This window comes from Nannobrachium achirus (genome assembly GCF_963921795.1).
Source record: "Nannobrachium achirus genome assembly, chromosome: 6".
Lineage (NCBI taxonomy): Eukaryota > Metazoa > Chordata > Actinopteri > Myctophiformes > Myctophidae > Nannobrachium > Nannobrachium achirus.
Window position 1 is genome coordinate 48,529,912 of NC_137815.1, and position 24,432 is coordinate 48,554,343.

At 42.2% G+C, this 24,432-nt stretch overlaps 1 protein-coding gene across 3 annotated transcripts in view; it reads left to right on the forward strand.

Moving 5' to 3' along the window:
• Window positions 1–24,432, forward strand: part of cadpsa (Ca2+-dependent activator protein for secretion a) — a gene marked incomplete at both ends in the record, with an annotated part of 143,171 nt that overhangs the window by 108,486 nt on the left and 10,253 nt on the right. For all 3 annotated transcript variants that reach the window (XM_080728398.1, XM_080728399.1, XM_080728400.1), the window contains 8 exons: window positions 1,052–1,208; window positions 3,268–3,409; window positions 7,399–7,554; window positions 7,854–8,001; window positions 10,138–10,212; window positions 10,449–10,532; window positions 10,806–10,838; window positions 12,853–12,960. In XM_080728398.1, the coding sequence (XP_080584524.1) occupies window positions 1,052–1,208; window positions 3,268–3,409; window positions 7,399–7,554; window positions 7,854–8,001; window positions 10,138–10,212; window positions 10,449–10,532; window positions 10,806–10,838; window positions 12,853–12,960 (903 nt within the window). The remainder of the gene's footprint in view (window positions 1–1,051; window positions 1,209–3,267; window positions 3,410–7,398; window positions 7,555–7,853; window positions 8,002–10,137; window positions 10,213–10,448; window positions 10,533–10,805; window positions 10,839–12,852; window positions 12,961–24,432) is intronic.

Below are 24,432 nucleotides of genomic sequence, written 5' to 3' on the forward strand. Positions count from 1 at the left end.
ACATTCACATCACACGATGTAGACGGGATGCGATGTGAATAACTTTACTCAATGGATCCTCTGCACTTCATCTCTGCGGAGGTTAATGCTGAGAGCTGAGAGGCGCATGGGAAGCTGAGGTTGTTTTCCACTTTATTTACATTTTCTGGATGACGTGCATGAGAGCTATAACCCCTAACAGTCACTCCACTGCATCTATCCTACAGGGAGACTTTGCACTGGCGCCCGCAGCCTCTTATATCGTCACTGTCGGGCAGAAACCTTGTATCTCCAAGTTTCAAATTTGAATGTTTTTTTTCGTAAAGTAAAGCCCTGCTTCATCACACAAGGCTGTCGCACAGGACTAGTGAAAATAGCAGATCTACAAGCACACAACGCCTCGCATTGCATGTGCTTGTAGATCGGCTATTTTCACTAGTTTAGATCAATTTTCAAATGATAAATACAAAACGAACGGTTTTGGACATACATGGTTTTCACCCGACAACGACGATATGATTGACTCGGTGAAGGAGTTGTGGGTGTGTGTTTAAGTATCTCCCCACCAGGGCTGTCAAGTAGCGACTGCTGCTTCCTCTGTGGGCCAACAGAAAAAAAAAAAAAAAAAAAGTGAATCTCTGTGCCAGAGCACGGCATTTTCCCGCTCCAAGCTGTGAAGTGTCCCTGCCGGAGTTCGCCCCGGTGAAAGCTCTGAGGCAACAGCTTGAGTTCTTATTGTGTAAATAGCAAGAGAACCCAGAGCCTTGCTTTAGATCAGTGGAGTTGCCCTTCCTTCCCCCCCTCCTCCTCTCCTGACCTTCTTAGTGAATGAGAATCAAACTGTTAAGCGTTGGTTCGCTATGAAAAGTCTGTGCTCATCAGGTGTGTTCAAACGTACACTTTCTTGATCTAACTAGCTCTATTTTGTACCCCCCCTACTCTGTCTCTCTTTTTCACTGTCTGTCTGTCTCTTTCTCTCTCTCTCTCTCTTGCTTGTTTGTTTTTTCGGTCTCACTGTCTCGTCCTCCCTCTATATGTGTCTCTCTCTCTCCTCCCCTCTCTCCTGCTCCAGGCCTTTGCGTGGTGGTCGGACCTGATGGTGGAGCACGCAGAGACCTTCCTGTCCCTCTACTTGCTGGACATGGACGCCGCTCTGGAGGTTCAGCCTCCAGACAGCTGGGACAGCTTCCCCCTCTTCCAGCTGCTCAACGACTTCCTGAGGACGGACTGTGAGTGAGGAGTGATGAGCCCTGGTGCCATCCATCCTGGCACGCTTGTGCGCACTCAAATGTGCATGGTTAATATATAGTCGTTGTCGGGTGGAAACCTTGTGTGACCCTTGTATCTTTTTTTTTGTTATTATTTTAAAAACGATTTAAAATAGCAGAACTACAAGTGAAAATAGCAGATCTACAAGTACACAGCGCCTCGTGGTGCGAGTTGTTGTGTGCTTGTAGATCTTCTGTTTTCACTACTTTGGTGCGACACTTTTGTATGATGTAGGCCTAGGGCTTTAATTTACAAAATAAAAAAACAAATTTGAAACTTGCAGATAAGAGGTTTCTGCCCGACAGCGACGATATACGTTTATTTGCCAAGTGTTGTTTTCAGTTATAATTTGTGGTATTATTTGCAAAACATTAACTGCACATTTTTCAAATTGTGATGCAAAATACCAATTTGCAAATCACACAAGAATGTTATGTCAACCAATCTATATGCAGCAGGTGTGTAGCAGTTTGTGCTTCATCCCCAAAGCCTTCGCACATTTGTACTGTCTGTGTTAAAAGATGCCACGAGCGATTCACAAAACACAATGAAACAGGTTTCGCTGTGGTTACCGCAGGCCAGCCATCTCTCTAATGAACCGCGCGGATGCCTCAGGAGAGCTTAGTCCTGTAAAGGGATCCACTTCACTGTCGTCAACGTAGACTGACGCAGGGCGCTAATTGTCCCCAGGGAATGCTTCCCTTTTTTAACTTGTCATCTGGGAGTCAAGGAGAAGACAGAGTGCTGTCCTCTCATTCACCGGCTGAACGCGGTGGATGGCAAATAGCTTGTTACGTTTGCTAGTTAGAGCCATTGCAAATTGGCCACTGTTCGATTCTCTGGTACAGCCATCTGTGAGGGATAAAAGCCGCAGATTAAGTGCATAGCAGTGGACATAGCTACAACAGCTCATGGTAAAATAGATAAAATAGAGTGTGGCATTTTTAGCACTTAGGAAATGTTCATGCTTTTTTTAAGAAATGTAATAGGATGCAACTTTGCTTCACTATCCTGTCATAGTGAATAAGATTGTACTAAACCAAATTGTAGCTAACTAAACCAATTTTTTTTGACGAAAATATCTGCTCTACAAGCTCAGTCGTGACATGTTGTAAGCTTATAGATCTGCTATTTGTGCCTTCTTGTGGTTAAACCCATATCACGAGGGCATGTTCTCGCAGAAGGTCATCTATTCTGTCTCCACCGCATAGCGCTTCACTGATATGTGGCAGTAAATAGCCTTAGCTCTAGACAGGCGACAAAGTGGGACATGATTGGAGGAGCTAATGAGGAGTGGGGCAGTCTCTGCCTGGCAGTGCGGCGAGCCCCGCGTCCATACTGCCCTGCGTCCATACTGCCGGACACACACATCCAAGTGGACAGCAGCCACTCAAGTGGCTAATTGCGGATGTTGGCAATCAAGGGCCACAACAAACATAGCACCTACTGTGTATCATTGACCTTGACTCCCACACGAGAGAGAGAGAGAGAGAGAGGGAGAGGGAGAGGGAGAGAATGCTCAAAGGGAGAAAAAGATAAAAGAAGACACACATGGCGTGGAGCCGTGAGGCATCACATTAGCACACACTGGCGTCCATTTTATCTCCTGTGGTCTTGTCAGTGTTGCCTTTTTACCAGTTGGGAGCCACTCAGATTAGACCATGACTACTGGCATTCAGAAACACTCCAAGATAATAGCCTTTATTATCAGAAATATATATCACATGTATTGTACATTATGCTGTATTACTGTTAATACTCTCCCACTGAGTGTCATACCTTGCACAGTCATTGTGTGTGTGTGTGTGTGTGTGTGTGTGTGTGTGTGTGTGTGTGCGTGTGCGTGTGGGTGTTGGCGGGTGAATGTAACGCACTTTGTAACTCACTTTGGATAAGGGAACTATAGAAATGCAGACCAGTTTACCAATGGACTTAAAGTGCATTGCAAACAATTAGACCGCCAACTTCATTGATTAACATTGAGGTAATTTCCTGTTTTGCTGTCATGTTTCCTCTTAGATAACCTGTGCAATGGGAAGTTCCATAAACACCTCCAGGACCTTTATGCTCCCCTGGTGGTGCGCTATGTAGACCTGATGGAGTCCTCCATCGCTCAGTCCATTCACAGAGGCTTCGAGAGGGAATCCTGGGAGCCTGTCAAGTGAGTGCACTCTATCTTATGTCTTCTTCATTTCACACCTCATTTCAAATGATATATTCATTGAAGATGTATTATTTATTCTCTAAATTACACTGAGTAATTAAACCCATTTCAGTGTCATCAAGTAATACAATGCATTCAACAACATACGTGTGTCGAATACATGAGTGCTAAAATTTCAATAATTCGACAGAATAGTCTGATATGTTCAGAGTTTGAAGAAAATCTAAGGTTTGAGATTTTGACCATAATTTATCAGCACACCTGGAAAGAACCACATCCTGTTTAACCAATAATTGCATGTCTGTACTTGCTGTGTCCTCTCCACAGGAGTATAACAAGTAATCTGCAAAATGTCAACCTCCAAATGCCCAAAGTACCAAATCTAGCAGTGCCAAGTGTTAACCTTCCACAAATGCCCAGCTTTTCTGCGCCCAACTGGATGTCTGCTATTTATGACTCAGAGTGTGTATTTGTCTTGCAGAGCCTGAGACACGCGCACATGTCCTTGGCATGAACATGGTACCTACTGTAACACCTGGCCTACTCCTTTGAGAGATTGTGTCCATTTTTTTGTCTTTATTACAGTGGCAGAGGAAGGAGAGCCTATCCTGTTTATTGGTTCTTTTATCAGGGGTTTTCAAAGTGGGTGACGGGGCACACTGTCCAGGGGTGCCGCGAGATAATTCGATAATATTCGGAAATTCATTTGGACACTTAAAACAATATTTAGTATAATTTTACATTATTTATAGTATATATTTTATAAGTTATTTTCAGTCAGTTCTAATCAAAATGGCTATTGTCTCAAGTTACGTTTTCCTCGAAACATAATCACTAAAATATGGCATAAATATAAGGTGTTGGGAGTGAAAATTATGAATATAATGTAGGGGTGCCTTGGATGAAAATAATATTTATAGGGGTGGGACCCCTGCTTTTATGATTATTAGAGTGGTTGCTGTAGGCAACACACTATTGTTCTAGGTCAGAGATTTTTTTTTTCTTTTTTTTTTCAGCAAAGTGAACCTGCTTTTTGTTAACCTTTGCAGAGAAAGAGAAACTTGGTCATTGGCTTTTGGTCATGCTTCACTTGACATCACAATATATAATGGAAGGGTCTTCAACGTTTTCAGGCCAAGGACACCTTAGAGATGACGCAGGGACCCCCTCTACATATTGTATAAACGAGATTCTCATCGATTTCATAGAAAGATTCATAGACTCTTAACCACTTAAAATCATAAATCGTCGATACTTAGTGAACTTGACCTTTCACTCTGTACTTTGTCTGCTGTAAATGGTAATACAGATTTCATTTCCCAGTGGATTCCTCGTGACTCGCCTCAGTGCAACCACAATCGCAATTTCCCAGAATTGCACCTTTCTAGTTACATATGCTTTTTGTAAGGGATTATACAGTTGGTGCAAGGCAAAACCCATATGTGCATACACTCATCGTTGTGATGAAAACGTTTGAGAGCATTTAGAATTATATGTGTTATTACTACTTAAGCACTTGAACCCTTGCATCCCTATTCTGGGCATATCATAATTATGTGAACATTCAGCATTTGACGTTGGGGGGTGAAAATGAGGGGGCCAATGATAGACCCCCCCAGTCAACAAAGTTTGAGTGCTTAATTATTAATACTACTGTATTGCATACTACAGTAGATGAATGGTGGTTTGTACTATTTGTGTAAGCAGGCATAGGTTGTAGGGGAGTGTAAAAGTCATAATCAGGCTATATTTAGGCATGGTAATTAAACGCCACCCTGGTCACACCTCTTGATTCACTTGACACATTATACATGCCACGTTCCAAACTTAAGTGAAACATTGTCTGCACTAACAACAGGGTAAAAAAAGGCGTCAAAAAACGTACTTTCCCTGAGTGTCACCCTTTTGTGACAGCTCAGGATTCCAACTCCCTTGCTTGGGACCTTGCGTAAAAGCAGCCAATGGTATCTACTCTCACGTTTGTAAAAACATGATGAGACTGAGTGACTGCACTGCAATTCCACCGTCACATTCCACTTTGTAATTAATTCAGCTCCCTGTTAAAGAGAGGATGCCATCAGCAATGTTTAGAGCTGTTTAATTTGGAACTATTCCCAAGCTCAGGCGATATGTTCGTGAGCCAAACTCGCGAAACTACCGTATAGTCAAAAAGCAAATGCAGCGCTTAGGGCACTAAAGGAATGTGAGATTATTGGAGACCATGTACTGTAGATCTGTCACTCTTCTGTGGATATCCAGGCCTACCTTCCTGTGAAACCATGTTCATGCCAACGTGACAGCATGGGGCGTGTAGTTAGAGTAGGTATAGGCAGTTTGAAAAATGGAGGACTTATGACAGCGATCCATTTTTCTCCTTCTGCACGTGTTTGAGTGGAAAGCTGTGAATTCATAACTCAGAAATATTTTGAAAATCACAAATACAAACCAAAGAAATTATTATTCCAAAATAAAACAATTTCTCATGGACGAGAGATCTTACAAAGTTTATATTGACTTGACAATTTGATAACTCAAATCAGCATGTTCTCATTATTGACTATTATGTTATGAATTGATATCTTTCCATACACCCTCCTCCTTACCCTGCCCTCCCTCCAGTGATTCACTAGTCTGTGAAGCGGCAGATTGCTACTGGGGTTTGGTGATTCTGGTGTGGAGGGAGTTGGCCTGATATCCCCTGGACCAGTGACTCTCAACCTTTTAATTTCAAGGACTGCCATTTTGATATGCATTATGCCCCCGATTTGATAGGATTTCTCTCTCTGAGACCTTGGTCTCTCAAGCCAGGCATCGCTTGCACAATCTTTGAATGCTACTGTAACTGCACTTCCCGAATCTGTTTTAAAATACATTTAATATATACAGTACTGTATATAAATATATTGATTTCCAGTATGACTTAGTTATGCTACTGCAAAGATAAAATGGAAGTGGAGTTTTATTTTCTACACATTTTCAGCGCTTCCGATGTACAGCATTCGGAAATTGTGTGAGCCAAGAGTCTGCCTCAAGAGACTAAAGTAAAGTGTAAATTTACTGTAACTCAGAAAAAATATAAAGATTTGTAAAGTCTCAAAGTTACAGACCTGTAAGGGTCCATTTGGTTCCGAACAATGAACTAGATTTAGCTGGGAACGACTCAAGGACGCTCCCAATAAGTCCACACATATTGAGAACCAGTGCACTGGACTGTGGCTGTAGAAGTTGGGGTTATGGTAGCTTCTATTGGGGGGCTTGATAAGTCATTGGGGAATGGGGTACACACTACTCCAAGTAATCCCAGCAACGCTGGCCCCCACACAGCATTAACCCAAGTGACTTAAGCCTCTTGCACATGTGAGTGGTTCACAATGACAGTTCATTGAGATGAAATTGATTAACCATCTGTCCATCGTTCCTTCTCCATCCGTCCCTCCTTCTTCTTCCTTTCTTCTATAATTATATTATAGACATGCTTTAAGCACACTTCCTGTGTCACGAAAATAGTTTAATCTCTTAGTTTGTTTGCTGCTTGAATGCCCAATTATTGACGCACACACATTTCATTGCTGACTGGCAGTAAAACAATATCTGAGTGCAGTATATGTCCCAGTGTGTCCCAGAGTTTGTTAACCATCAATATAGAGAGCCTGCATGGGCTTGTGCTTGCTTTATATTTACCTTGGACTGACTGCCATATGCCAAATTACAAGACCATAACACCAGGTACAAATTCCTTGAGGACCTTCCTTGATCTACAGGTCTGTAACTCTGAGAGTTTCAACTTCCATTTGTGAGTGTTATGGGGTTCCTGGAAATTAAAAGTTTCAGAACCACTGACTTAGTTAGACAATACTAATAATCCCTAACATTAAATCCTCAGACCTACTCATTCCCCATTGTCTCTTTTCCAACCCTGATTTCTTCCTTGTTTGGGACTCTTGTCTTCTAATGTGAAACTGACCACTGAACTCTGGCCCCTCCAGTAACGGCTCGGGGACGTCAGAGGACCTGTTCTGGAAGCTGGACGCTCTCCAGACCTTCATCAGAGACCTCCACTGGCCCGAGGAGGAGTTTGGCAAACACCTGGAGACCCGACTCAAACTGATGTCCAGTGACATGATAGAGTCCTGTGTCAAACGGTATAGATACTTTCATCCTAACACTAAGGTTTTAAATAGTATAGTTAAAATGAATGAAAGTCAGTATCACTCAAACACCCAATATTAAATAAATATGGTAAGCAAAAGGGAATAAAACACAAAAATAAATTATGATTGTTGTGTAAAACCTAAACTCTTTTCTCCAACTGTGCCATCGCAACATCCGACTGATAATACTCAGTGGAGCATGAAGGGTTTCAGTCCATTTGACTCAAAACATCGCCTTTACCTGACTTATATGTCCCCCTTGTGCCTTCCTATCTCACCATGGTCTGCAGTACGCGGCTGGCATTTGAGGCCAAGCTTCAGAAGAGTAGCCGGGCGACCGACTTCCGTGTGCCGCAGTCAATCTGCACCATGTTCAACGTCATGGTGGACGCCAAGGCTCAGTCTGCCAAGCTCTGCGCCATGGAGCTGGGTCAGGAGGTACGACACACCTTTTCACACTACGTCTGTCTGCCTTTGACCAGCAACATGCTGGTTAAGACGCCTCCACAATGACACATTGCACTGCCTGCCACGCAGTCAAATAGTATTACATATATATATATTTAATTTATGGTATATTTTGAGGACACAGACCCAGATAGGTCCAAGTCGCTATCTTCTAAATGTTAAATACTGTATTTTCTCACATTTCATCAAGAGAGACTTCTGATAAGGATAACTGTTCGATTAGCAGCTTTCTTTCTTTCTTTCTTTCTTTCTTTCTTTCTTTCTTTCTTTCTTTCTTTCTTTGTCGTTGCCTCTTTGGTCTCTTCTCTCAGTATTTCAATGCCTATATCATTATCATTATCTCCTCTATCTTTTATCTTTTTGTTCCTTCATTTATGTTTTATTTTTTTCACTTTCTTGTGAAAGTTTGTTAGAGACTGGGTAAGTGTGTCAAACAATTCTATTGAAATCTCGCCCTCTGTCCCATATGTATAATTAGTCTGCATTTATTCCTCCCCTGCTCCCTGCATTTGAATTGTTTGGATTTCATTAGCATATGTGTAGATTAGTTTGAATATACATGGAGTAGAAGTGTGAGTTCACATATTCGCCGTCTTGAGATTGATACCAATTACTAAAGTTTAATTAATTAGCCCTTAGTCCTCCTTCGCTTTGCTGTTGGTGCTACATGCCTGAGTGAAACAAATGGAATAGAGCTTAGTGTTTAACTTATTAAAGCTTAAAACAGACTTGCCCATTAGCAAGATCTCCCAAGACTATTCATTATATCAATTGCAGAACATTGAGACCGAAGCCAATTAATCAAACAAACAGAATTAATTGCTTGAACACATTTAAAGCACTATTTAATCTATTCATAAAAGAATACAGTAGACTGTGATTTCATGCTAGCTGTCTGCATGTTAGCAGTCTATGGCATGCTGCAGCAATTAGCATTCAGCCATTTGAGTAATAGTAAGTGTGTAAGATCATGCTAAATGCATTTGTATAAACTAATTTGCCTTTGACCTTCATGTGGTTGCCTGTTCACTTCCTAACCTCCCATTTCCTCCCAAAGTTCAAATGACATAGATGACCCTAATAATAATTCCTGTTATCCTTCAATATCTAATACGAGCTTGACATAGCCTTTTATGTCACTGTTAAATAGACGCCAACAATCCCAGGGGATTTCAAATAAAATGCTATCGCTCTAACTAATGTAATGAGGGGAACATAGTCCATTTTCAAATCTTGTGTTATTTGACTGCCATAATAAGTAAACATTTGTATACAGCATTAGGGTAGGCACTAGGCAATATATCAATGTTATATTGATATTGCACACACACACACACACACACACACACACACACACACACACACACACACACACACACACAAGCTTGCATGCATCGACTGGTGACTGGTTCAGCACCACAATGATGGACAGCGCCAGGCCAGCACTCAGAATCTCAGAAAGAGAGAGAGAGAGAGAGAGAGAGAGAGAGAGAGAGAGAGAGAGAAAGCTTTTTCCATGTGTGTGTTGTGTTGACCTACCGCCACCTGCCCTCTTCATATATGGAGATCCAGGTGATGATAGTCAACTCCATATAGGGAGAGAGAGAGACACACACACACACACACACACACACACACACACACACACACACACACACACACACACACACACACACACACACACACACACACACACACACACACACACACACACACACTTAAATTAAAACTTGTGACATCATACTGTAGATGTCTGACATCATAGACCACATGAGACTGACACAGTATGTCCATATATGGGCATTACAAGATACGGGCTTAATATTGATGACGTCAGAGATCTCCATATATGGGCATAAAAGGGACAAGGATGGAATGGTTTAGCACACACGCTCAAATAGGGACAAGGATCGACAGATACAGAGATATTTATTTGCAAGTGTGACTCGTGTCACGGCAACCACACTTTCTAGTTTATGGCTGTAACAGATGCTGATAGATGATGCTCCAAGTTATACAAATAACACAGGATACAAAATGGATTGCTGTGCCCCCTTGAATATCACTTTGCAAGTTAAATTGGTAACAACCCGTTTGTATTTCCAGAGGCAGTACCATTCGCAGATTGACAATCTCATTGAAGAGACAGTCAAAGAGATGATAACCCTACTTGTAGCAAAGGTAAAATGATCTTAAACCTCTGAGAGGTGTATTACACATTTACATGCAGCAAACACACACTTTTCCCTTTTTATGTTAAACATCAACTTACATTATTAATTAATTGACCACTTTATCCCTATTGATTCAATTTGTGGTTTGAGAAATGCAATCCAGACATTCAGAAGAATATGCTTGGGCTGAATGGGATTCATATTGACAATGCTGCCATTCTCATCTTGTCCACCTTTCCTCAGTTTGTTGTCATCCTGGAGAGTTGCCTGGCAAAGCTCTCCAGATACGACGAGGGCACACTGTTCTCCTCCTTCCTCTCTTTCACAGTAAGAGGCAATCGTCATCTCTCTTTAGTGCATTTTGTGTTCAAGTCAGATTAGCTTAATACTTCAAATGGTTCCCCAGTACATGAAAAGAGAACATTTATTGAATATGTGAGTGCACTTACTTGCAGTTTAAGAGCACCACACAAGGCTTTGTGCCATTTCAGCAGGTTGTAGAGTACAGGCTACAATCTCACTATGCAGCTTTTGTTGTGAAAAGGACCACAGCTGGAGACCTAACTCTTTTCTTATTCACCCAATCTTCTCTAACTCAAGGTGAAAGCTGCCTCAAAGTATGTGGATGTACCTGTAAGTGAGAGTTACCTTTTTTATTGTGTGCAGATGCATGTGTGCTGTGTGTGTGTGTGTGTGTGTGTGTGTGTGTGTGTGTGTGTGTGTGTGTGTGTGTGTGTGTGTGTGTGTGTGTGTGTGTGTGTGTGTGTGTGTGTGTGTGTGTGTGTGTGTGTGTGTGTGTGTGTGTGTGTGTGTGTGTGTGTGTGTGTGTGTGTATAATGACGATGTTGATCAAGTTTGCATTCATGTAGAAGGAATATCAACCAGACTTAAGTTGATATTTTCCCGGTGTGCCATTTTTGTTCAACTCCCTACTCTGACCTACTGACGTCTCATCAAATCACATCATGTTGTTGTTGTCATCTCTTCTTCAACTTGTTGGATAGACAAGCAGACAGTAATCGAGCGATCGACAGATTATATAGCTTGATAGATCATTAACTAAGATTTGCAGTGTTTCCTTTCATTGACGAATTCAAGATGACTGTTAAAGGTTTTGCAGCCGTTTTGCACAGCTAACAAAAATTCAAAGCTATATAATCTGTAATTATTACGTTTTGTATGAATGGATGAAAAATCCTTATCAGGATACGAAATCTCAGGTTACTGTTAAGGATTATTCATACCGCTTGAAGCAGGGGCATTTAAGTTTGTATAATAATCTGTGCATCTACAGTGAATGTACAGTATCTACTGTACAGTACACAAATGAGGTAACATCAGCTAATCTTTGTTAATAAAAATACACACACCCAATCTTTTTATGCAGAGACTTACATCTCTCTCATACACACACACGCACACGTCATTTAATAAATCAGTCAGTCTGTCTGTCTATTCGTCTATGTATTAATCAATGAATGGCATCTGTCAGACTATCTCTGCGCAGTATACAGTATATTGTGAGTTCAACTTGCGAAAAAGAAATAGGACACTGTGGTGGGTGGGTTGAATATTACTTCAACATAAAATAATAACAAAAGCCCACGCTGTTGTGGGTAGGTTGAATTTGACTTCAAATAACACCTCAGATCTGAGTATTTGGCTGCCAACACTTTTGCCCCATCAACGTGGCACTTCTTAAATGAATGCCTTGTCAGAGAGTCTGCCATTACATTGCCTACTCTGAATGGGGTCACAGGATGTTAATTGTACGCTTAATGTACAAAATTAGACTTTTGTTTGGGAACATCCCCCCCCCCCCCCCCCCCCCCCCCCCCCCACACCAACTCATTTTCACATTGAGAGACTTGTGGCAGATGTGTTAACCACATCAACCTATTCTGGGCATGTCATATTAGGTGAACATTTAATATAAATAGGCACCTATTCTACAAGATCAACACACCGTGTTGTGAGCTTGTAGATCAGCTATTCTCTTTTTAGAAAATGGTCATCGAAGTATTTAGGCTTTAAGAAGAGTGTTAACTATTTGTAAGTTACTGAAGTTTAATAAAGGTTACCAGGTAGCAGATAGCGGATACTATCCACAACCTTTGCACAAGAAAGAAAAAAACCTAGCCGAGTCGAGATGAACTGGTGCCACTGGAAACATGCCAAAAGACTTCAATGAATAAAGGGATGGGAAGGAATATGTAAAGATGATTAAATGGCATGTCTCTCCTGACAATCTGCCCTCCCTTCCAACACCTCTGTTCACTTTGCACATGCCCAGTTTGTGTCACTTGGTTTGTGGCCAAGTGAAAATCTCTGTGACAGAAAGTCTACTAAAAAAGAAAGACCCGTAGCCTTAGGTCTTGAAATAATGGCAAATTAAAAGGCCTCTCCTGAGATAACTGTAAACCTTTCATCTCTGCCATTTATAAAATTGACGATTTAATAACGCCTCTTGAATGTTCATATAATTGACTAACACAACCGCTAGCCTCGCACCCTTTCACATAAAGACATTGCACTTTTACATTTGTGTCAGTCAAGTTTGTAACGTGTTGTCAGAACAGCGGTAGTGTCTCTCTTTCCATTTCCATGTTTTTTTGACGTTCTCTTTTCTTCCCCACAATGTTTGCAGAAACCGGGAATGGACGTGGCGGACGGTTACGTGACCTTCGTTCGCCACTCCCAGGACATGCTGCGGGACAAGGTCAATGAGGAGGTGTACGTAGAGAGATTATTTGATGTAAGTAAACCATGGCATGTCCTCCGTTAAAGGGATGCTCAGCAGTGAGGAGGCTTATGCAACGTCAACAAAGAAACAGTGAGACGGCGTCTTCGTGTGGTTTCATGACAAACTTGCAGGCACGTGTACACATAGACAATTAGACATCAAAGGGGGCTTGAGCCCCTGCCCTTTTACCCGTCTGTAAAAAGTGCCCTCTCCAGACCATGAATGCAGTTTTTACTATGGTGAAATAAATGCAAATGCCCTCTTTCCATGCCATACCTGAAGGCAGCATTCAAGAGAATTGCCTTGTCCAAACTCTCCTGAACTTGAACGTAGCATCTTATGTTGAAGGAATTGCCCACTCTGTGTAGAAATCCATGCCGTTACGCCACATCTCCAGTATTCACTTGATTATGCTTAGTTCAGTGTGTTATCAAGCACCTAAAATAGCCGACCTCCAAGCTCACAACACGAGTTGTGAGCTTGGAGGTCTGCTATTTTCGATATTTCCACCAAAAGGCCATTTTTAGAAATGTCATCCCCTGCCTCTCTAAAATTCTCTGCACGTCCCTGCAAACTTGTAATCAGCAACAAAATAATCAGGCTTGTGAAAGACCCTGCTCACAGTCTCTGGTGTCTGACGGAAGCCTCACTGCTGAGCCTCTCATTCAGTGAAGCCGGAGGATTGGCCCCCTAAAGTGTGATAAAACAAGAACTGCTGTGGGATAAGTCACATTTTTTGAGCTCCCCTCACTTTGCTCCTTCTTTGAGCTCTTAAGTCCTCTGCACAGCTGCCTTGCAGGTCTCCCTTTTCACGTTGTGCCTTCTCGTTTCTATACACTGTGTGCTACTTTGTTGTTTATTGTCTTTTTTGTCTTGTCGCGTTTGTTTGGAATGTGGACAAGTCTCGAGGGAGTGATTATCTCAAGCAGTGTTCTCTGTTTGTGACTCAGCAAACGTGAGTTAAGAAAGACCTCACCGTGAAAGATGGTCTAGTGTCACATTCTCAGCCTGTCCCACACACACGCATGCATGCACAAATTTGTGCGTCTTTTCAAGTGTTGACCCTGCAATTATGTGATGTAAAATTACTCTTCAGCATGTAGTCCTATGCTGAAGTACAGTAGTTAGTATAGTATAGTATAGTATAGTATAGTATAGTATAGTACTAGTTAGACGCCTCAGGGCCACAAGCGAACTTGCCCTAAAGGGCGAGGTCGCGCCACAGTGATGTGGACATCAGGTATGTGGTCATCAGGGATGTGGACATCAGGGATCCCCATATATGGACATAAAAGGGATTTGTTCCCCTTGTATCACAGGGATCTCCATATCTCCATATATGGGCATAAAAGGGATTTGTACCCCCTGGCATCAAAGGGATCTCTCTAACAGGGCATCATTAATATTGACGACATCAGGGAACTCCATATATGGGCGTTGGTGTTTTTTAATAATGTACTAGCCCATGAATTAAAGGCCTTTTATTGTTAAATCCACCTGAGTGCCTGGACCTGGATTTTTGTGTCTCTGTGGCACATTTTTTCCTTTTTTTGCTCATTGTATTCCCTTTCATGAGCACCGGTGGTTTGAGGGATACCAGTAGCGCTCCTGCTGTCTTCTTTCATGGGCATAAAAGGGATTCTGTTTGTGTGACATCACAGTGAAGCCAGAGCGTGATGTCAGAGCGGCAAACCCATTCTGGAGTGGTTCCCCTGACATCACAGTGACATCAGAGCATGATGACATCATGATGACACATTGGTCATGACCTTTGGTCGCAATAATACATAGTCTATCTAGATGCATCAAAATAATAGATGAATAAAAATACTATAAAATTACTTTCAATTATCCCAAGGTAGCCTCTTGGGATAGATGGTAGATTCTGATGTTAATTGACCGATTCTTCTGTAATCATTTCATACACTTTGTAGAATATTCAGAACCTAAACTCTTGTGTGTTTTGGATAATTTTGGATGTATAGCTAAAAGAAAAAACAGGGCGTGTGTCATAAATCTTACACAAAGACCAAGGATCACCCCCCCCCCCCCCCACCCCCAACCTAAAACACATTCTAATGAAGGCTTAAGAGGATAAGGATAAGCAGTTGAAGCAGAGAGTAATATCCAGTCAAGGAAGAGTGAGCTAGAGACAGAGAGAGACAGAGAGAGAGAGAGAGAGAGAGAGAGAGAACACTGTCTTAAGGAATCACCGGTGACTTGGTCCAGGTCACGTAATCCTCCTGAAATGGTCATGTTACAGAATGTCACTTATTGTCCCTCTGCAGCCAAGCGCTCAGATTGTGTTCGTGAGTAAGGCTCGCATACATGTGTGCTTTTGGGGATGCTGTGTGAGCGTGCGTGTGAGTGGAAGTTGACACGTCTGTCTGTCCGCCTGTCCGTCTGTCTGTCTGTCTGTCTGTCTGTCTGTCTGTCTGTCTGTCTGTCTGTCTGTCCGCCTGTCTGTCTTTGGCATCGTGTCTGTCAGAGCACGAGCTGTGAGCCACGTCCCCGCATCCCATGTGTATCTACAGTATTCTGTATTTAACTTAAGACAAGACCAACGTTTTGAGTGAACATTTTTACATATCATTTTGGGGGTCCCTGACTTGACAAAGTCAGAAAACTGTCAGAAAACTGTTAGGATTTAGAAGACATTTGTAGAATCGGCCTATATCAGTGGTTCTCAAACGTTGTCATGTCAAGGACCCCCAAAATGATATATATATATATATATATTTGGCCACTGACCCCCATCTCAAAATATCTTGTTCTGGGGATCCACAGAAGCAAAGATTTGAGTTAAAAATGTTCACTCTGAATTTGGGTCTTGCCTCAAGCTAGATGTAGGATACAGTAGATACACGCTGTCTGTGGCTCGTGTCAGAGCACGAGCCACGTCCCCCCCCCCCCCCCCCCTGTCCCCCCGCATCCGGCTGCTGGCTGCTGGCCTGACAGTGAGCCACGGAGGGAAGTGTCCTCCTCCGCTCTGCTGGATGTTTGTGTTTGTCGGTGCATCTTGACTCCACTGTTTGCCATGTATCCTCTTTCTTCTCACCGTCTTTCAAGCAGAGCGCTGTTGTCTGTCTGCCGCTGACCGACCACTGCTCCTGTCTCTCCCTATCTGCTCTCCCTCTGGCACCACCGCCCCCCCACCAAGTGTCTCTGGCTGCACTCTGGAAGTCTGCTCTGATGTGCTTTTCTTGACACACACAAACACACACACACACACACACACACACACACACACACACACACACACTAGGGATGGGACGATACGCGATATTATCGTTTATCATGATAAAAAACACTTACGATAATTGTATCGTCGAGATTTAATTTATCGTGATATCGTCCTCTGTCATGTACTGGGATCAATTCACCTTTTACTTGCAGAGTTGCATATCCGGTACCGCTTAAACCCTCTATAATTGGTAAAAGGTACTTTTTTTCACTCTCTATGAAATGTCTTTTGCAAATGTTCCACCCCAGGATAATGGATTTTGATTATCGCGATAATCGTAAATCGTGATTTCTTTTGTCACAATAATCGTGATATGAAATTTTCATATCGTCCCATCCCTAACACACACACACACACACACACACACACACACACACACACACACACACACACACACACACACACACACACACACACACACACACACACACACCACTCTCTCTTTTTCTCTCTCTCTCTCTCTCTCCCCTCTCTGGTCTGTATCTGTCTAAGCACTGTCACACTTCACTTCTGCTGCTACCTGCTAGCTGCTAGCAGCATGATTAGCAGTCGATCAAGAAAGAGGCATGGAGGGCGAGGCCTGTCTTGCAATGCATGCCATCTATCTTTCTGAACAATTCACTTGGTAAACATTTTCTCACTCTCTCTCTCTCTCATTTTCCGGCTGAAGGCCAATACGTGCTCCTTCCGGCATCCAAAAAGTGAGATGATACGACTTCAAATTGATTCAGAACTTCTGACACTGGTGGTACAGCCTGCATGAGCCCCGACTTCGGAAGGAGCATGTGTTTGCCTTTAGTGCTCGCGCCGGCGCCTTTAGGTCATCCTTTCTCTCAACCTTTTCTAAGATTCTCTTTCCATTCCTTTACTTTTTCTGGCTGGCATATTCCTTGTGTAACAAAATGGAACTTATCTCGCACCTGGAGTCTGTTTTAGCATGTTGGGGAGAGGTGGTGAGATTTCCACATCAAATAATGTTCCTCTGTAAATCTCCTAGCAGGGCCGTTTATCCCGGAAGACAAGACACACTCACTGCTCACCTCCACACACCCCCTGAGGCTGCACTGCAACTTATTGTTAAACATTTTAACAAACATTTATTTTTTCATTGTAAATAGTTGAACAAAAAATTGTAAAATGGTAAATGGTTTATCCAAGGCGCTTTACCGAGATTGTGCATTACATTCACCCATTCACACACACATTCATACACCGATGGCAGAGGAAACCATACAAGCTACCAACCTGCTCACCGGGAGCAACTAGGGGTTCAGAGTCTTGCTCAAGGACTCTTCGACACTAACTCTGAGGGAGCCCGGGATCGAACAGGGAACCCTTCGGGAACCCTCCGCGCTCTAAGACGGCAACTCTACCCCTGAGCCACTGCCGCCCCCAAAAAGTAAAAGATGAGCAAAAAGCATAATAACAATAATCATGTATCTTTAGGATATCTGAGCACACGAAAAACACATCACTTTTTATTATGTTTTGGTGACCTGTTGGAACACATCTTTTATGCTGATTAGATTACTGTGGTGAAATCACTCAACGGGTTATAATTTGGACCTGAAGAACTGTGGTCGTATAGCTGATTGTAAAAAGATTAAACTGTGTTACCTTGTAACAACTGAATAGAATAGAATAGAACCACTGTGATTGGATTATGGATGGGACGATATGAAAATGTCATATCACGATTATTGTGACAAAAGAAATTGCGATTTGCGATATTATAGCGATAATCAAAATCCATTATCCTGGGGAGGGAACAGATCTACAAGCTCACAACGTGTCACAACGCGACGCGTTGAGCTTGTAGATCGGCTATTTTTGGGCAAAGACATTTGATAGAGAGTGAAAAAAAGACTATCAAGTACGTATAATTTTATAAGTACCTTTGCAGTTATAGAGGGTTTATGTGGTACCGGATATGCAGCTCGGCAAATAAAAGGTGAATTGATCCCAGTGCATGACGGAGGACGATATCACAATATATATTACATCTCCACGATTATCGCAAGTGTTTTTTATCGCGATAAACGATAATGATGCTTATCGTCCCATCCCTAGATTGGATACAAGTAGTTCATAGCGTGGTAGATAAGCCAAGAATAGAGATAAATCACCATCACTTCAGTACTACTAATATTGCATTTCCAAAAGTCATAAGGAATAGCAAAACCCAACATGTTGCTTATTGCTCAAAAATAATCACAAAGCTCCATAATCCCATGTGCCAGAGAGGACATTTGGTGAAGGGTTTGGCATTACAATGGAGTGATGTCTGAGTGGGACTTTGCCCGGGGATGTGAGATGCAAGGTTCATTTGCAGTTAATTGGGGTTATGACATAGATTTATTTACTCCATAGACCTGCATTCTCATATCAGCATAAGGAGATTATGCTGCAATGGTGCCTTACTTTGTGATAAATGTGTCAGGACTTCAGATGTGACATCTATTGTGACACCCAGACAGCCCATATGTGAGCTAACACTAACGTTAAACAAACAATGGCGTCTTAAGACGTGAATTGTTGTCTTAGTCATGTTAATGCGTGACTAATACCCATGTGGTGGCATAGATTTCTGGGTAGGGGGGGCGTGTTAGAAAATGTTCTACTGGTGTTTGACCTGCTTCTGTAACACAAAAATCTAAGACTGATGTGGTTTTAGATTGATGTTGAAACTTAAAATTGTTATCAGACAGTACAGTCAATAATAGACACGGTAATAAGAAAGTAAGGCTTGATTTGTTCGGAAAATAGCTTACTTCATTGACTGGGGTCACCCAGGGGTCTGTTCTAGACCCATTACCCCCCTCTACACAAAATAGCTAGTCTACAAGCTCACAAAACCTGCAACTTTTGCTCCATTTTTGCCTATTTTCTCTGTATCTCTCTATTATAACATGCCTAGGATACAGGGATGCTAGGGTTAAAGTGGTTAAAAATAAGAGATGGTACAGGACGGACTCTGGACTGAAACAGACTAATGTTCTTATTATTTAGATGATTAGATGATATTATTTGGAGAGGTGTGGAATAATTATTGTGCGCCTGTGCTGCTGCTGGCTGTTTTTTTCTCCTCACCTGAGTGTTATTTTTCACACATTCAAATCGGATTTATTTTATGCCATTTTTTACTTAGCCACAATCCTTGACCCGCAATCCAATCAAGTGATCGCTTTAGTATTATCCTTTTATTGTTGTGAAAATTGTTGCCAAGACAGGTGTGTGTGTGTGTGTGTGTGTGTGTGTGTGTGTGTGTGTGTGTGTGGGTGGGTCCTGTCATGCGTGTGTGCGTGTAATATTCAGCCAGAATGATTAATGTTACTTAGAAAGCGTGTCCATCTGTACTCAGTGAAATCCTTTGTGTTCATTTTAGAGTGTAAAGGCCTAGAATCGTTCTCAGGGTTACATTTCAAAAACATGATTTTACTGCGTACAGATGGATTGTATGGTATAGGCTGTTGTTTGTGCTTTGCAGCTGCAGTGGAATATACAAATTGACACTTGTACTATTTACAATCACTGAATTAGTTTACTTGTTTGTGTGTAGGGCTGTCACAATTATGACACTAATATTGTCACTCAAATAATTGGTAACATGTTATTAGGTCGAACACCCTTTGGATCGACCACCAAAATCTAACCCAAACCCTAATCCTAACCTCAGTAAAACTATGCCTAACTCTAACCCTAACCCTAAACCTAACCTCAGTAACCGTGACGCGGGTGATTATCTAACCTGCCGACGGTTATCTTATCTAACCTATATAATTGCGATTAACAATTTAATTGTGTTTTTGTAGTTGACAATTCTGTTAGGCTTATGTAGACTTTGAAGTTGCACATGGAAGATAAGACACATAACCTAAATATACAAAGAAATGACTGACATATTTGACAACTTTGTACTGTTAAAAAGAACATTGATAGTGGAAATAGCAGATCTACAAGCTCACAACGCGACGCGTTGTGAGCTTATTTACCTACAATTTTCGAAATATACTATACTTTGAAATATATATTGAAATATACTATACTTTTTATCTGAAAATATTTGAACTTTTTTCAACATGGAAACGATTGTGACGATTATGACAAAATAATTGCGATTACGTCAAATAATTGCGATTAGACGATTATTATGTAATAATTGTGACAGGCCTATCTAGTTGCATGTCTTCCCCAATACACACACATTCACCAACCAGCCTCCCCCCCTTGGGTTCTTGAAAGACTGACTGAAGAGTGGTACGGATTAAAACAGCTGTGCTTAAACACGAACAGACATGGGGGCGAGTGGTAGTGGTGGTGTGGGTCGGTGGGTTGGTGGGGGGCTTAGCGGCCCGTGGAGATCATTGATTAAAAAAAGCCATCTCTTTAGCCTCAGACAAATCCTGCCTCAGCAATGATATCCAGTGGCCTCCTGCCTGCCCCAAGATGCACCCGCCACCACCAGCGCCAGCCATGGAGGACGGGAGGGGGGGAGAGAGAGAGAAAGAGAGAAAGAGAGTGGGAGAGTGAAAGAAGGACAGAGCAATAATGACGTTCTGTTCGGTGATTGCTGATGCCCAGTGGCGCTGGAGCTGCCAACCAACCCCTCCCCTCCCCTCCCTTGCCCCCCCACCCTCCCCTCCCCTCCCCAGGGAGTTGGGGCTGAAGATACTGGGATTACATGGGTCAATTATACACTTAATCTGCCTTTGCCTGGTGGGCGGATTAGGAGCGCAGCTCATTGATTGATTTGAAGTATTTCCGTTGACCTTGGGTAGTTATCAGATTGACAAAGCCGCGGCGAGATTGCACTTATGTGTTGACCAAAGTTAAAGCTCTTTTAATCAGCGCCTGCACTGCCAACTGGCAGACGCGCGGCTGTCGGCGTTGGGGAGAGTAACTCTGTATGTTAACTCAAGTGCTACGTACTTCACAAGTATTTCATGAGGTTCTATTTTTCACTTGTACCTTATGATTCCACTCCACTATGTCCCAGAGGCAACTATTGTACTTCTTACTCCATTGCAATTATATAAAAGCGTTACTGGTTTCTGTGAATTAAAAAAATAGAAAAATAAAATAAACAATATGTTTTTTTTTTTTTTCATAAACAAACTTATAGGACCTGGCAAGACAAACTTTACATAAAAGCATAAACAAAACAACAAAAAGAAGATCAGACAATTAACAAAGAAAAAAAAAGAAGAAAATGAAAATCAGATCATGGAAGTTTCTGTGGATTTTGTTTACTATTACAAAAGATACAGTTACGCCCTTCTACTTTGATATTCAGAAATAGACGATCTACAAGCTCACACTGATCTTGTAGATCAGCTATTTAAAAAAAAAATACAAATTAAAAAAATATATCTTTTCCCTTTTGCGTTGGTACTGTAAGGGCACAGTCACTTTTATTCTACATATCTACATATGAGGGCGGATTCAGCCAATGCCTTGGGAATGGAGTGGTTTTAATTTAGTTTTAGTTTTTAGTTTAGTTTAGTTTTTTTGCAGAAATCCGCGAATGGCATCAAACAGGGTATTTCTACGTATATTGTGGTATTGCTACTTTTACTGAAGTAAGAAATCTGAGCACTTATTCCGCCACTGACGGCTGTGAAGGAGGTTGGCGTGCAGGGTCAGATGAAGATTGGAGATTGATGGGTTTTTAAGTAACAGTTGTTTTTCATGCTGTCGTGCTTTGGGTGAAGTCATGGCTTTACTGTGGTGGTGATGAGGAAGGAGAAGGCCACCAGACTGATGAGAGAGAGAGAGATTCCATCATACCACTTGACTGTCCGAGACGCTTTACCACTTTGCTGTCTTCAGATCATGAAGCCCCTCCTCTTTACATCCCTGCCACTGCTGCACCAAGTGAACAATTTAATCAACTCTGAGCTTTGGTCACATGCAAACTTAACTCCCAGCCAGACCAGAGATGTGTCAATAACAACAGCAGTGGTTGTGAAATGAGCTGCTCTATTAACTCTCAAATACCTGGAACGTGCCCGAGTCGCGTTAGATTTGAACCACTTTAAACATTATTTTAACTATTGAAAAATAGCAGATATACAAGCTCACAGCGCGGCACCGAGTGCCACGCTGCGAGCTTGTAGATCTGCTATTTTTGAAAGATCGTGAAAATGTGTGCAAGTCTTTGAATATCTTTCACCCAGTCTTTGACCCGACTTCTAAAACCTTCCTCTGAATCAGCTGTTCTCAAACTCTTTCATGTCAAGGACCCCCAAAATTAAATGTATTCGGCCGCAGACCCCCATCTCAAAATATGTTGTTCCAGGGAAACCCCAGAAGCAGAGATTTGAGTTACAAAAGATATATATAAAAAATATATATTGAAAAATGTGCACACATTTTCACAATTTTTCAAAAATAGCAGATATGTATATCTGCTATTTTTCAATAGTTAAAGCATTCAATAATTGTAGGCCGAAATGGGTTAAGTGTGGCGGCATTTTGAACAGAATGGAATCCACATAAAAAAAGAAAATGGGGGGCACAAAGTAAATCGTCACTATACATCGTAAGGGTGTAAAGCAGTAGAAAGATACATATCAGTCAACGGTGTGTATTGAAGTACTGGTAGATATTGTTTATTGAATGGATCCCCATTAGCTTACGCCTGGGCGACAGCTAGTCTTCCTGGGGTCCATATAAAATACATACAAATATAAAAACATGAAAAGATAGATAGAGATTATTTCTATTCAGAGCCAATGACCAGCCTCGATCCTGGCCCATCCATTCAGATTAGTTGTTTTGGAAAAGAACACAACATTTAATCCTGTAGAAGCCCAACATCTCAAAATGAGTGCGTTAATGCCTCTTCTTGTTTTTTTTTGTTCATGCCAGAAAATAATGTCTTTAGGTTAAAACTAAATCTCCTCTAAAAGGATTAAAACAACCAATATAAACACGAAAACAACAAGTTGCAGTCAGAATGATGAAAACACATAAAATACGAATAAAAGGTCAACCGAATGTGGTAAGTAAAGCCTACAGTATATGACTGTGACTGTGTATGACTGTTCAAAACACGCTCCAAAAAAGGTTTCACTTCTGTTTAATGAAGTCTGTAAGCGGCTTAGTGTCTTTGTAATTAATGAGAGAGAGAGAGCATTCTGTTTCCCCTCTTGGTTTCTTCAGGGATAAATCCTCCATCAGCGTTTGCAGAGCTGCTTTGCAGACGGAGGACACTAGTCTGGAAAGGCCCTGAGGAGGGAAATGGAAGTTTATAAAGGAGACAACTTCTTTGTCACGTCCCACTGTGGATATGCATGCTATCTCTCCATTTCTATCACCACTTTTTCTCCTTTTCCATCTCTCTCTATCTCTCTCTCCCTCTCTCCCCCTCTCTCAGCTCTCCTTGTCTAAAAGGGAGGTATGGTGGCATGTGTTTGATTAACTTGTCCGACAAAAGTGACAGCTGCTTGCGGGTGTACTTGAATAAGTGGCCCAGTGCCGCTCCGTCTTTGTACATCTGTCAGAGCAGGGGCAGGGGGAACGGGGTGAAAAGAGAACAAATTGGTCCCTTAAAAGCAGGCCATTCACCTTCCACATGCCCCCCTCCGCCCCGCCGCCCCTCGCTCCCATTCAGGTGCTTGGCGGGACCCTCAAGTGCTTGCTAGCTTATTCCTTTTGGGTTCCCCCCGCGGTGCCCCCCCTGAGCCCAGAAGTGCTTTAGCCCTCTTTCTCCTTCCCTCAATCCACCTCTAAGCGGCTCTTTGTCAGCAGAATGGTTCGCTTTTCTCAGGGCCTCGGAGCCGCTGGCTTTTTTTTCTTTTCTTTTTTTTTTTTTTACACCGCATAGCTTTTCTGTTGCTCATTGTGTGTTTACTCAATGACTCGATGCTGACCATAATTCCAACTGGTTAGTTCCTCACAACATGTGCCCCCACCTACTCCTCCTCCCCCTGACAGACACGCGCGCACACGCACACACGTACGCGCACACACACACACACACACACACACACACACACACACACACACACACACACACACACACACACAGTCACACACACACACACACGCACGCACGCACACTGGAACCTCATGCTTTCATAAAGTCGTTCCCTATCTGGGCTCTCTTGCTGGTATAGAACTGACACTTGCCAGTGGAAGGAGCCGCATTACATTGCTGCCCTGAAAGGACACTCAGGATCAACAGGATTCTGTGCTGTTCGGTGACATAAACATTTGCCTTTGTGGAGTCTCCCTCT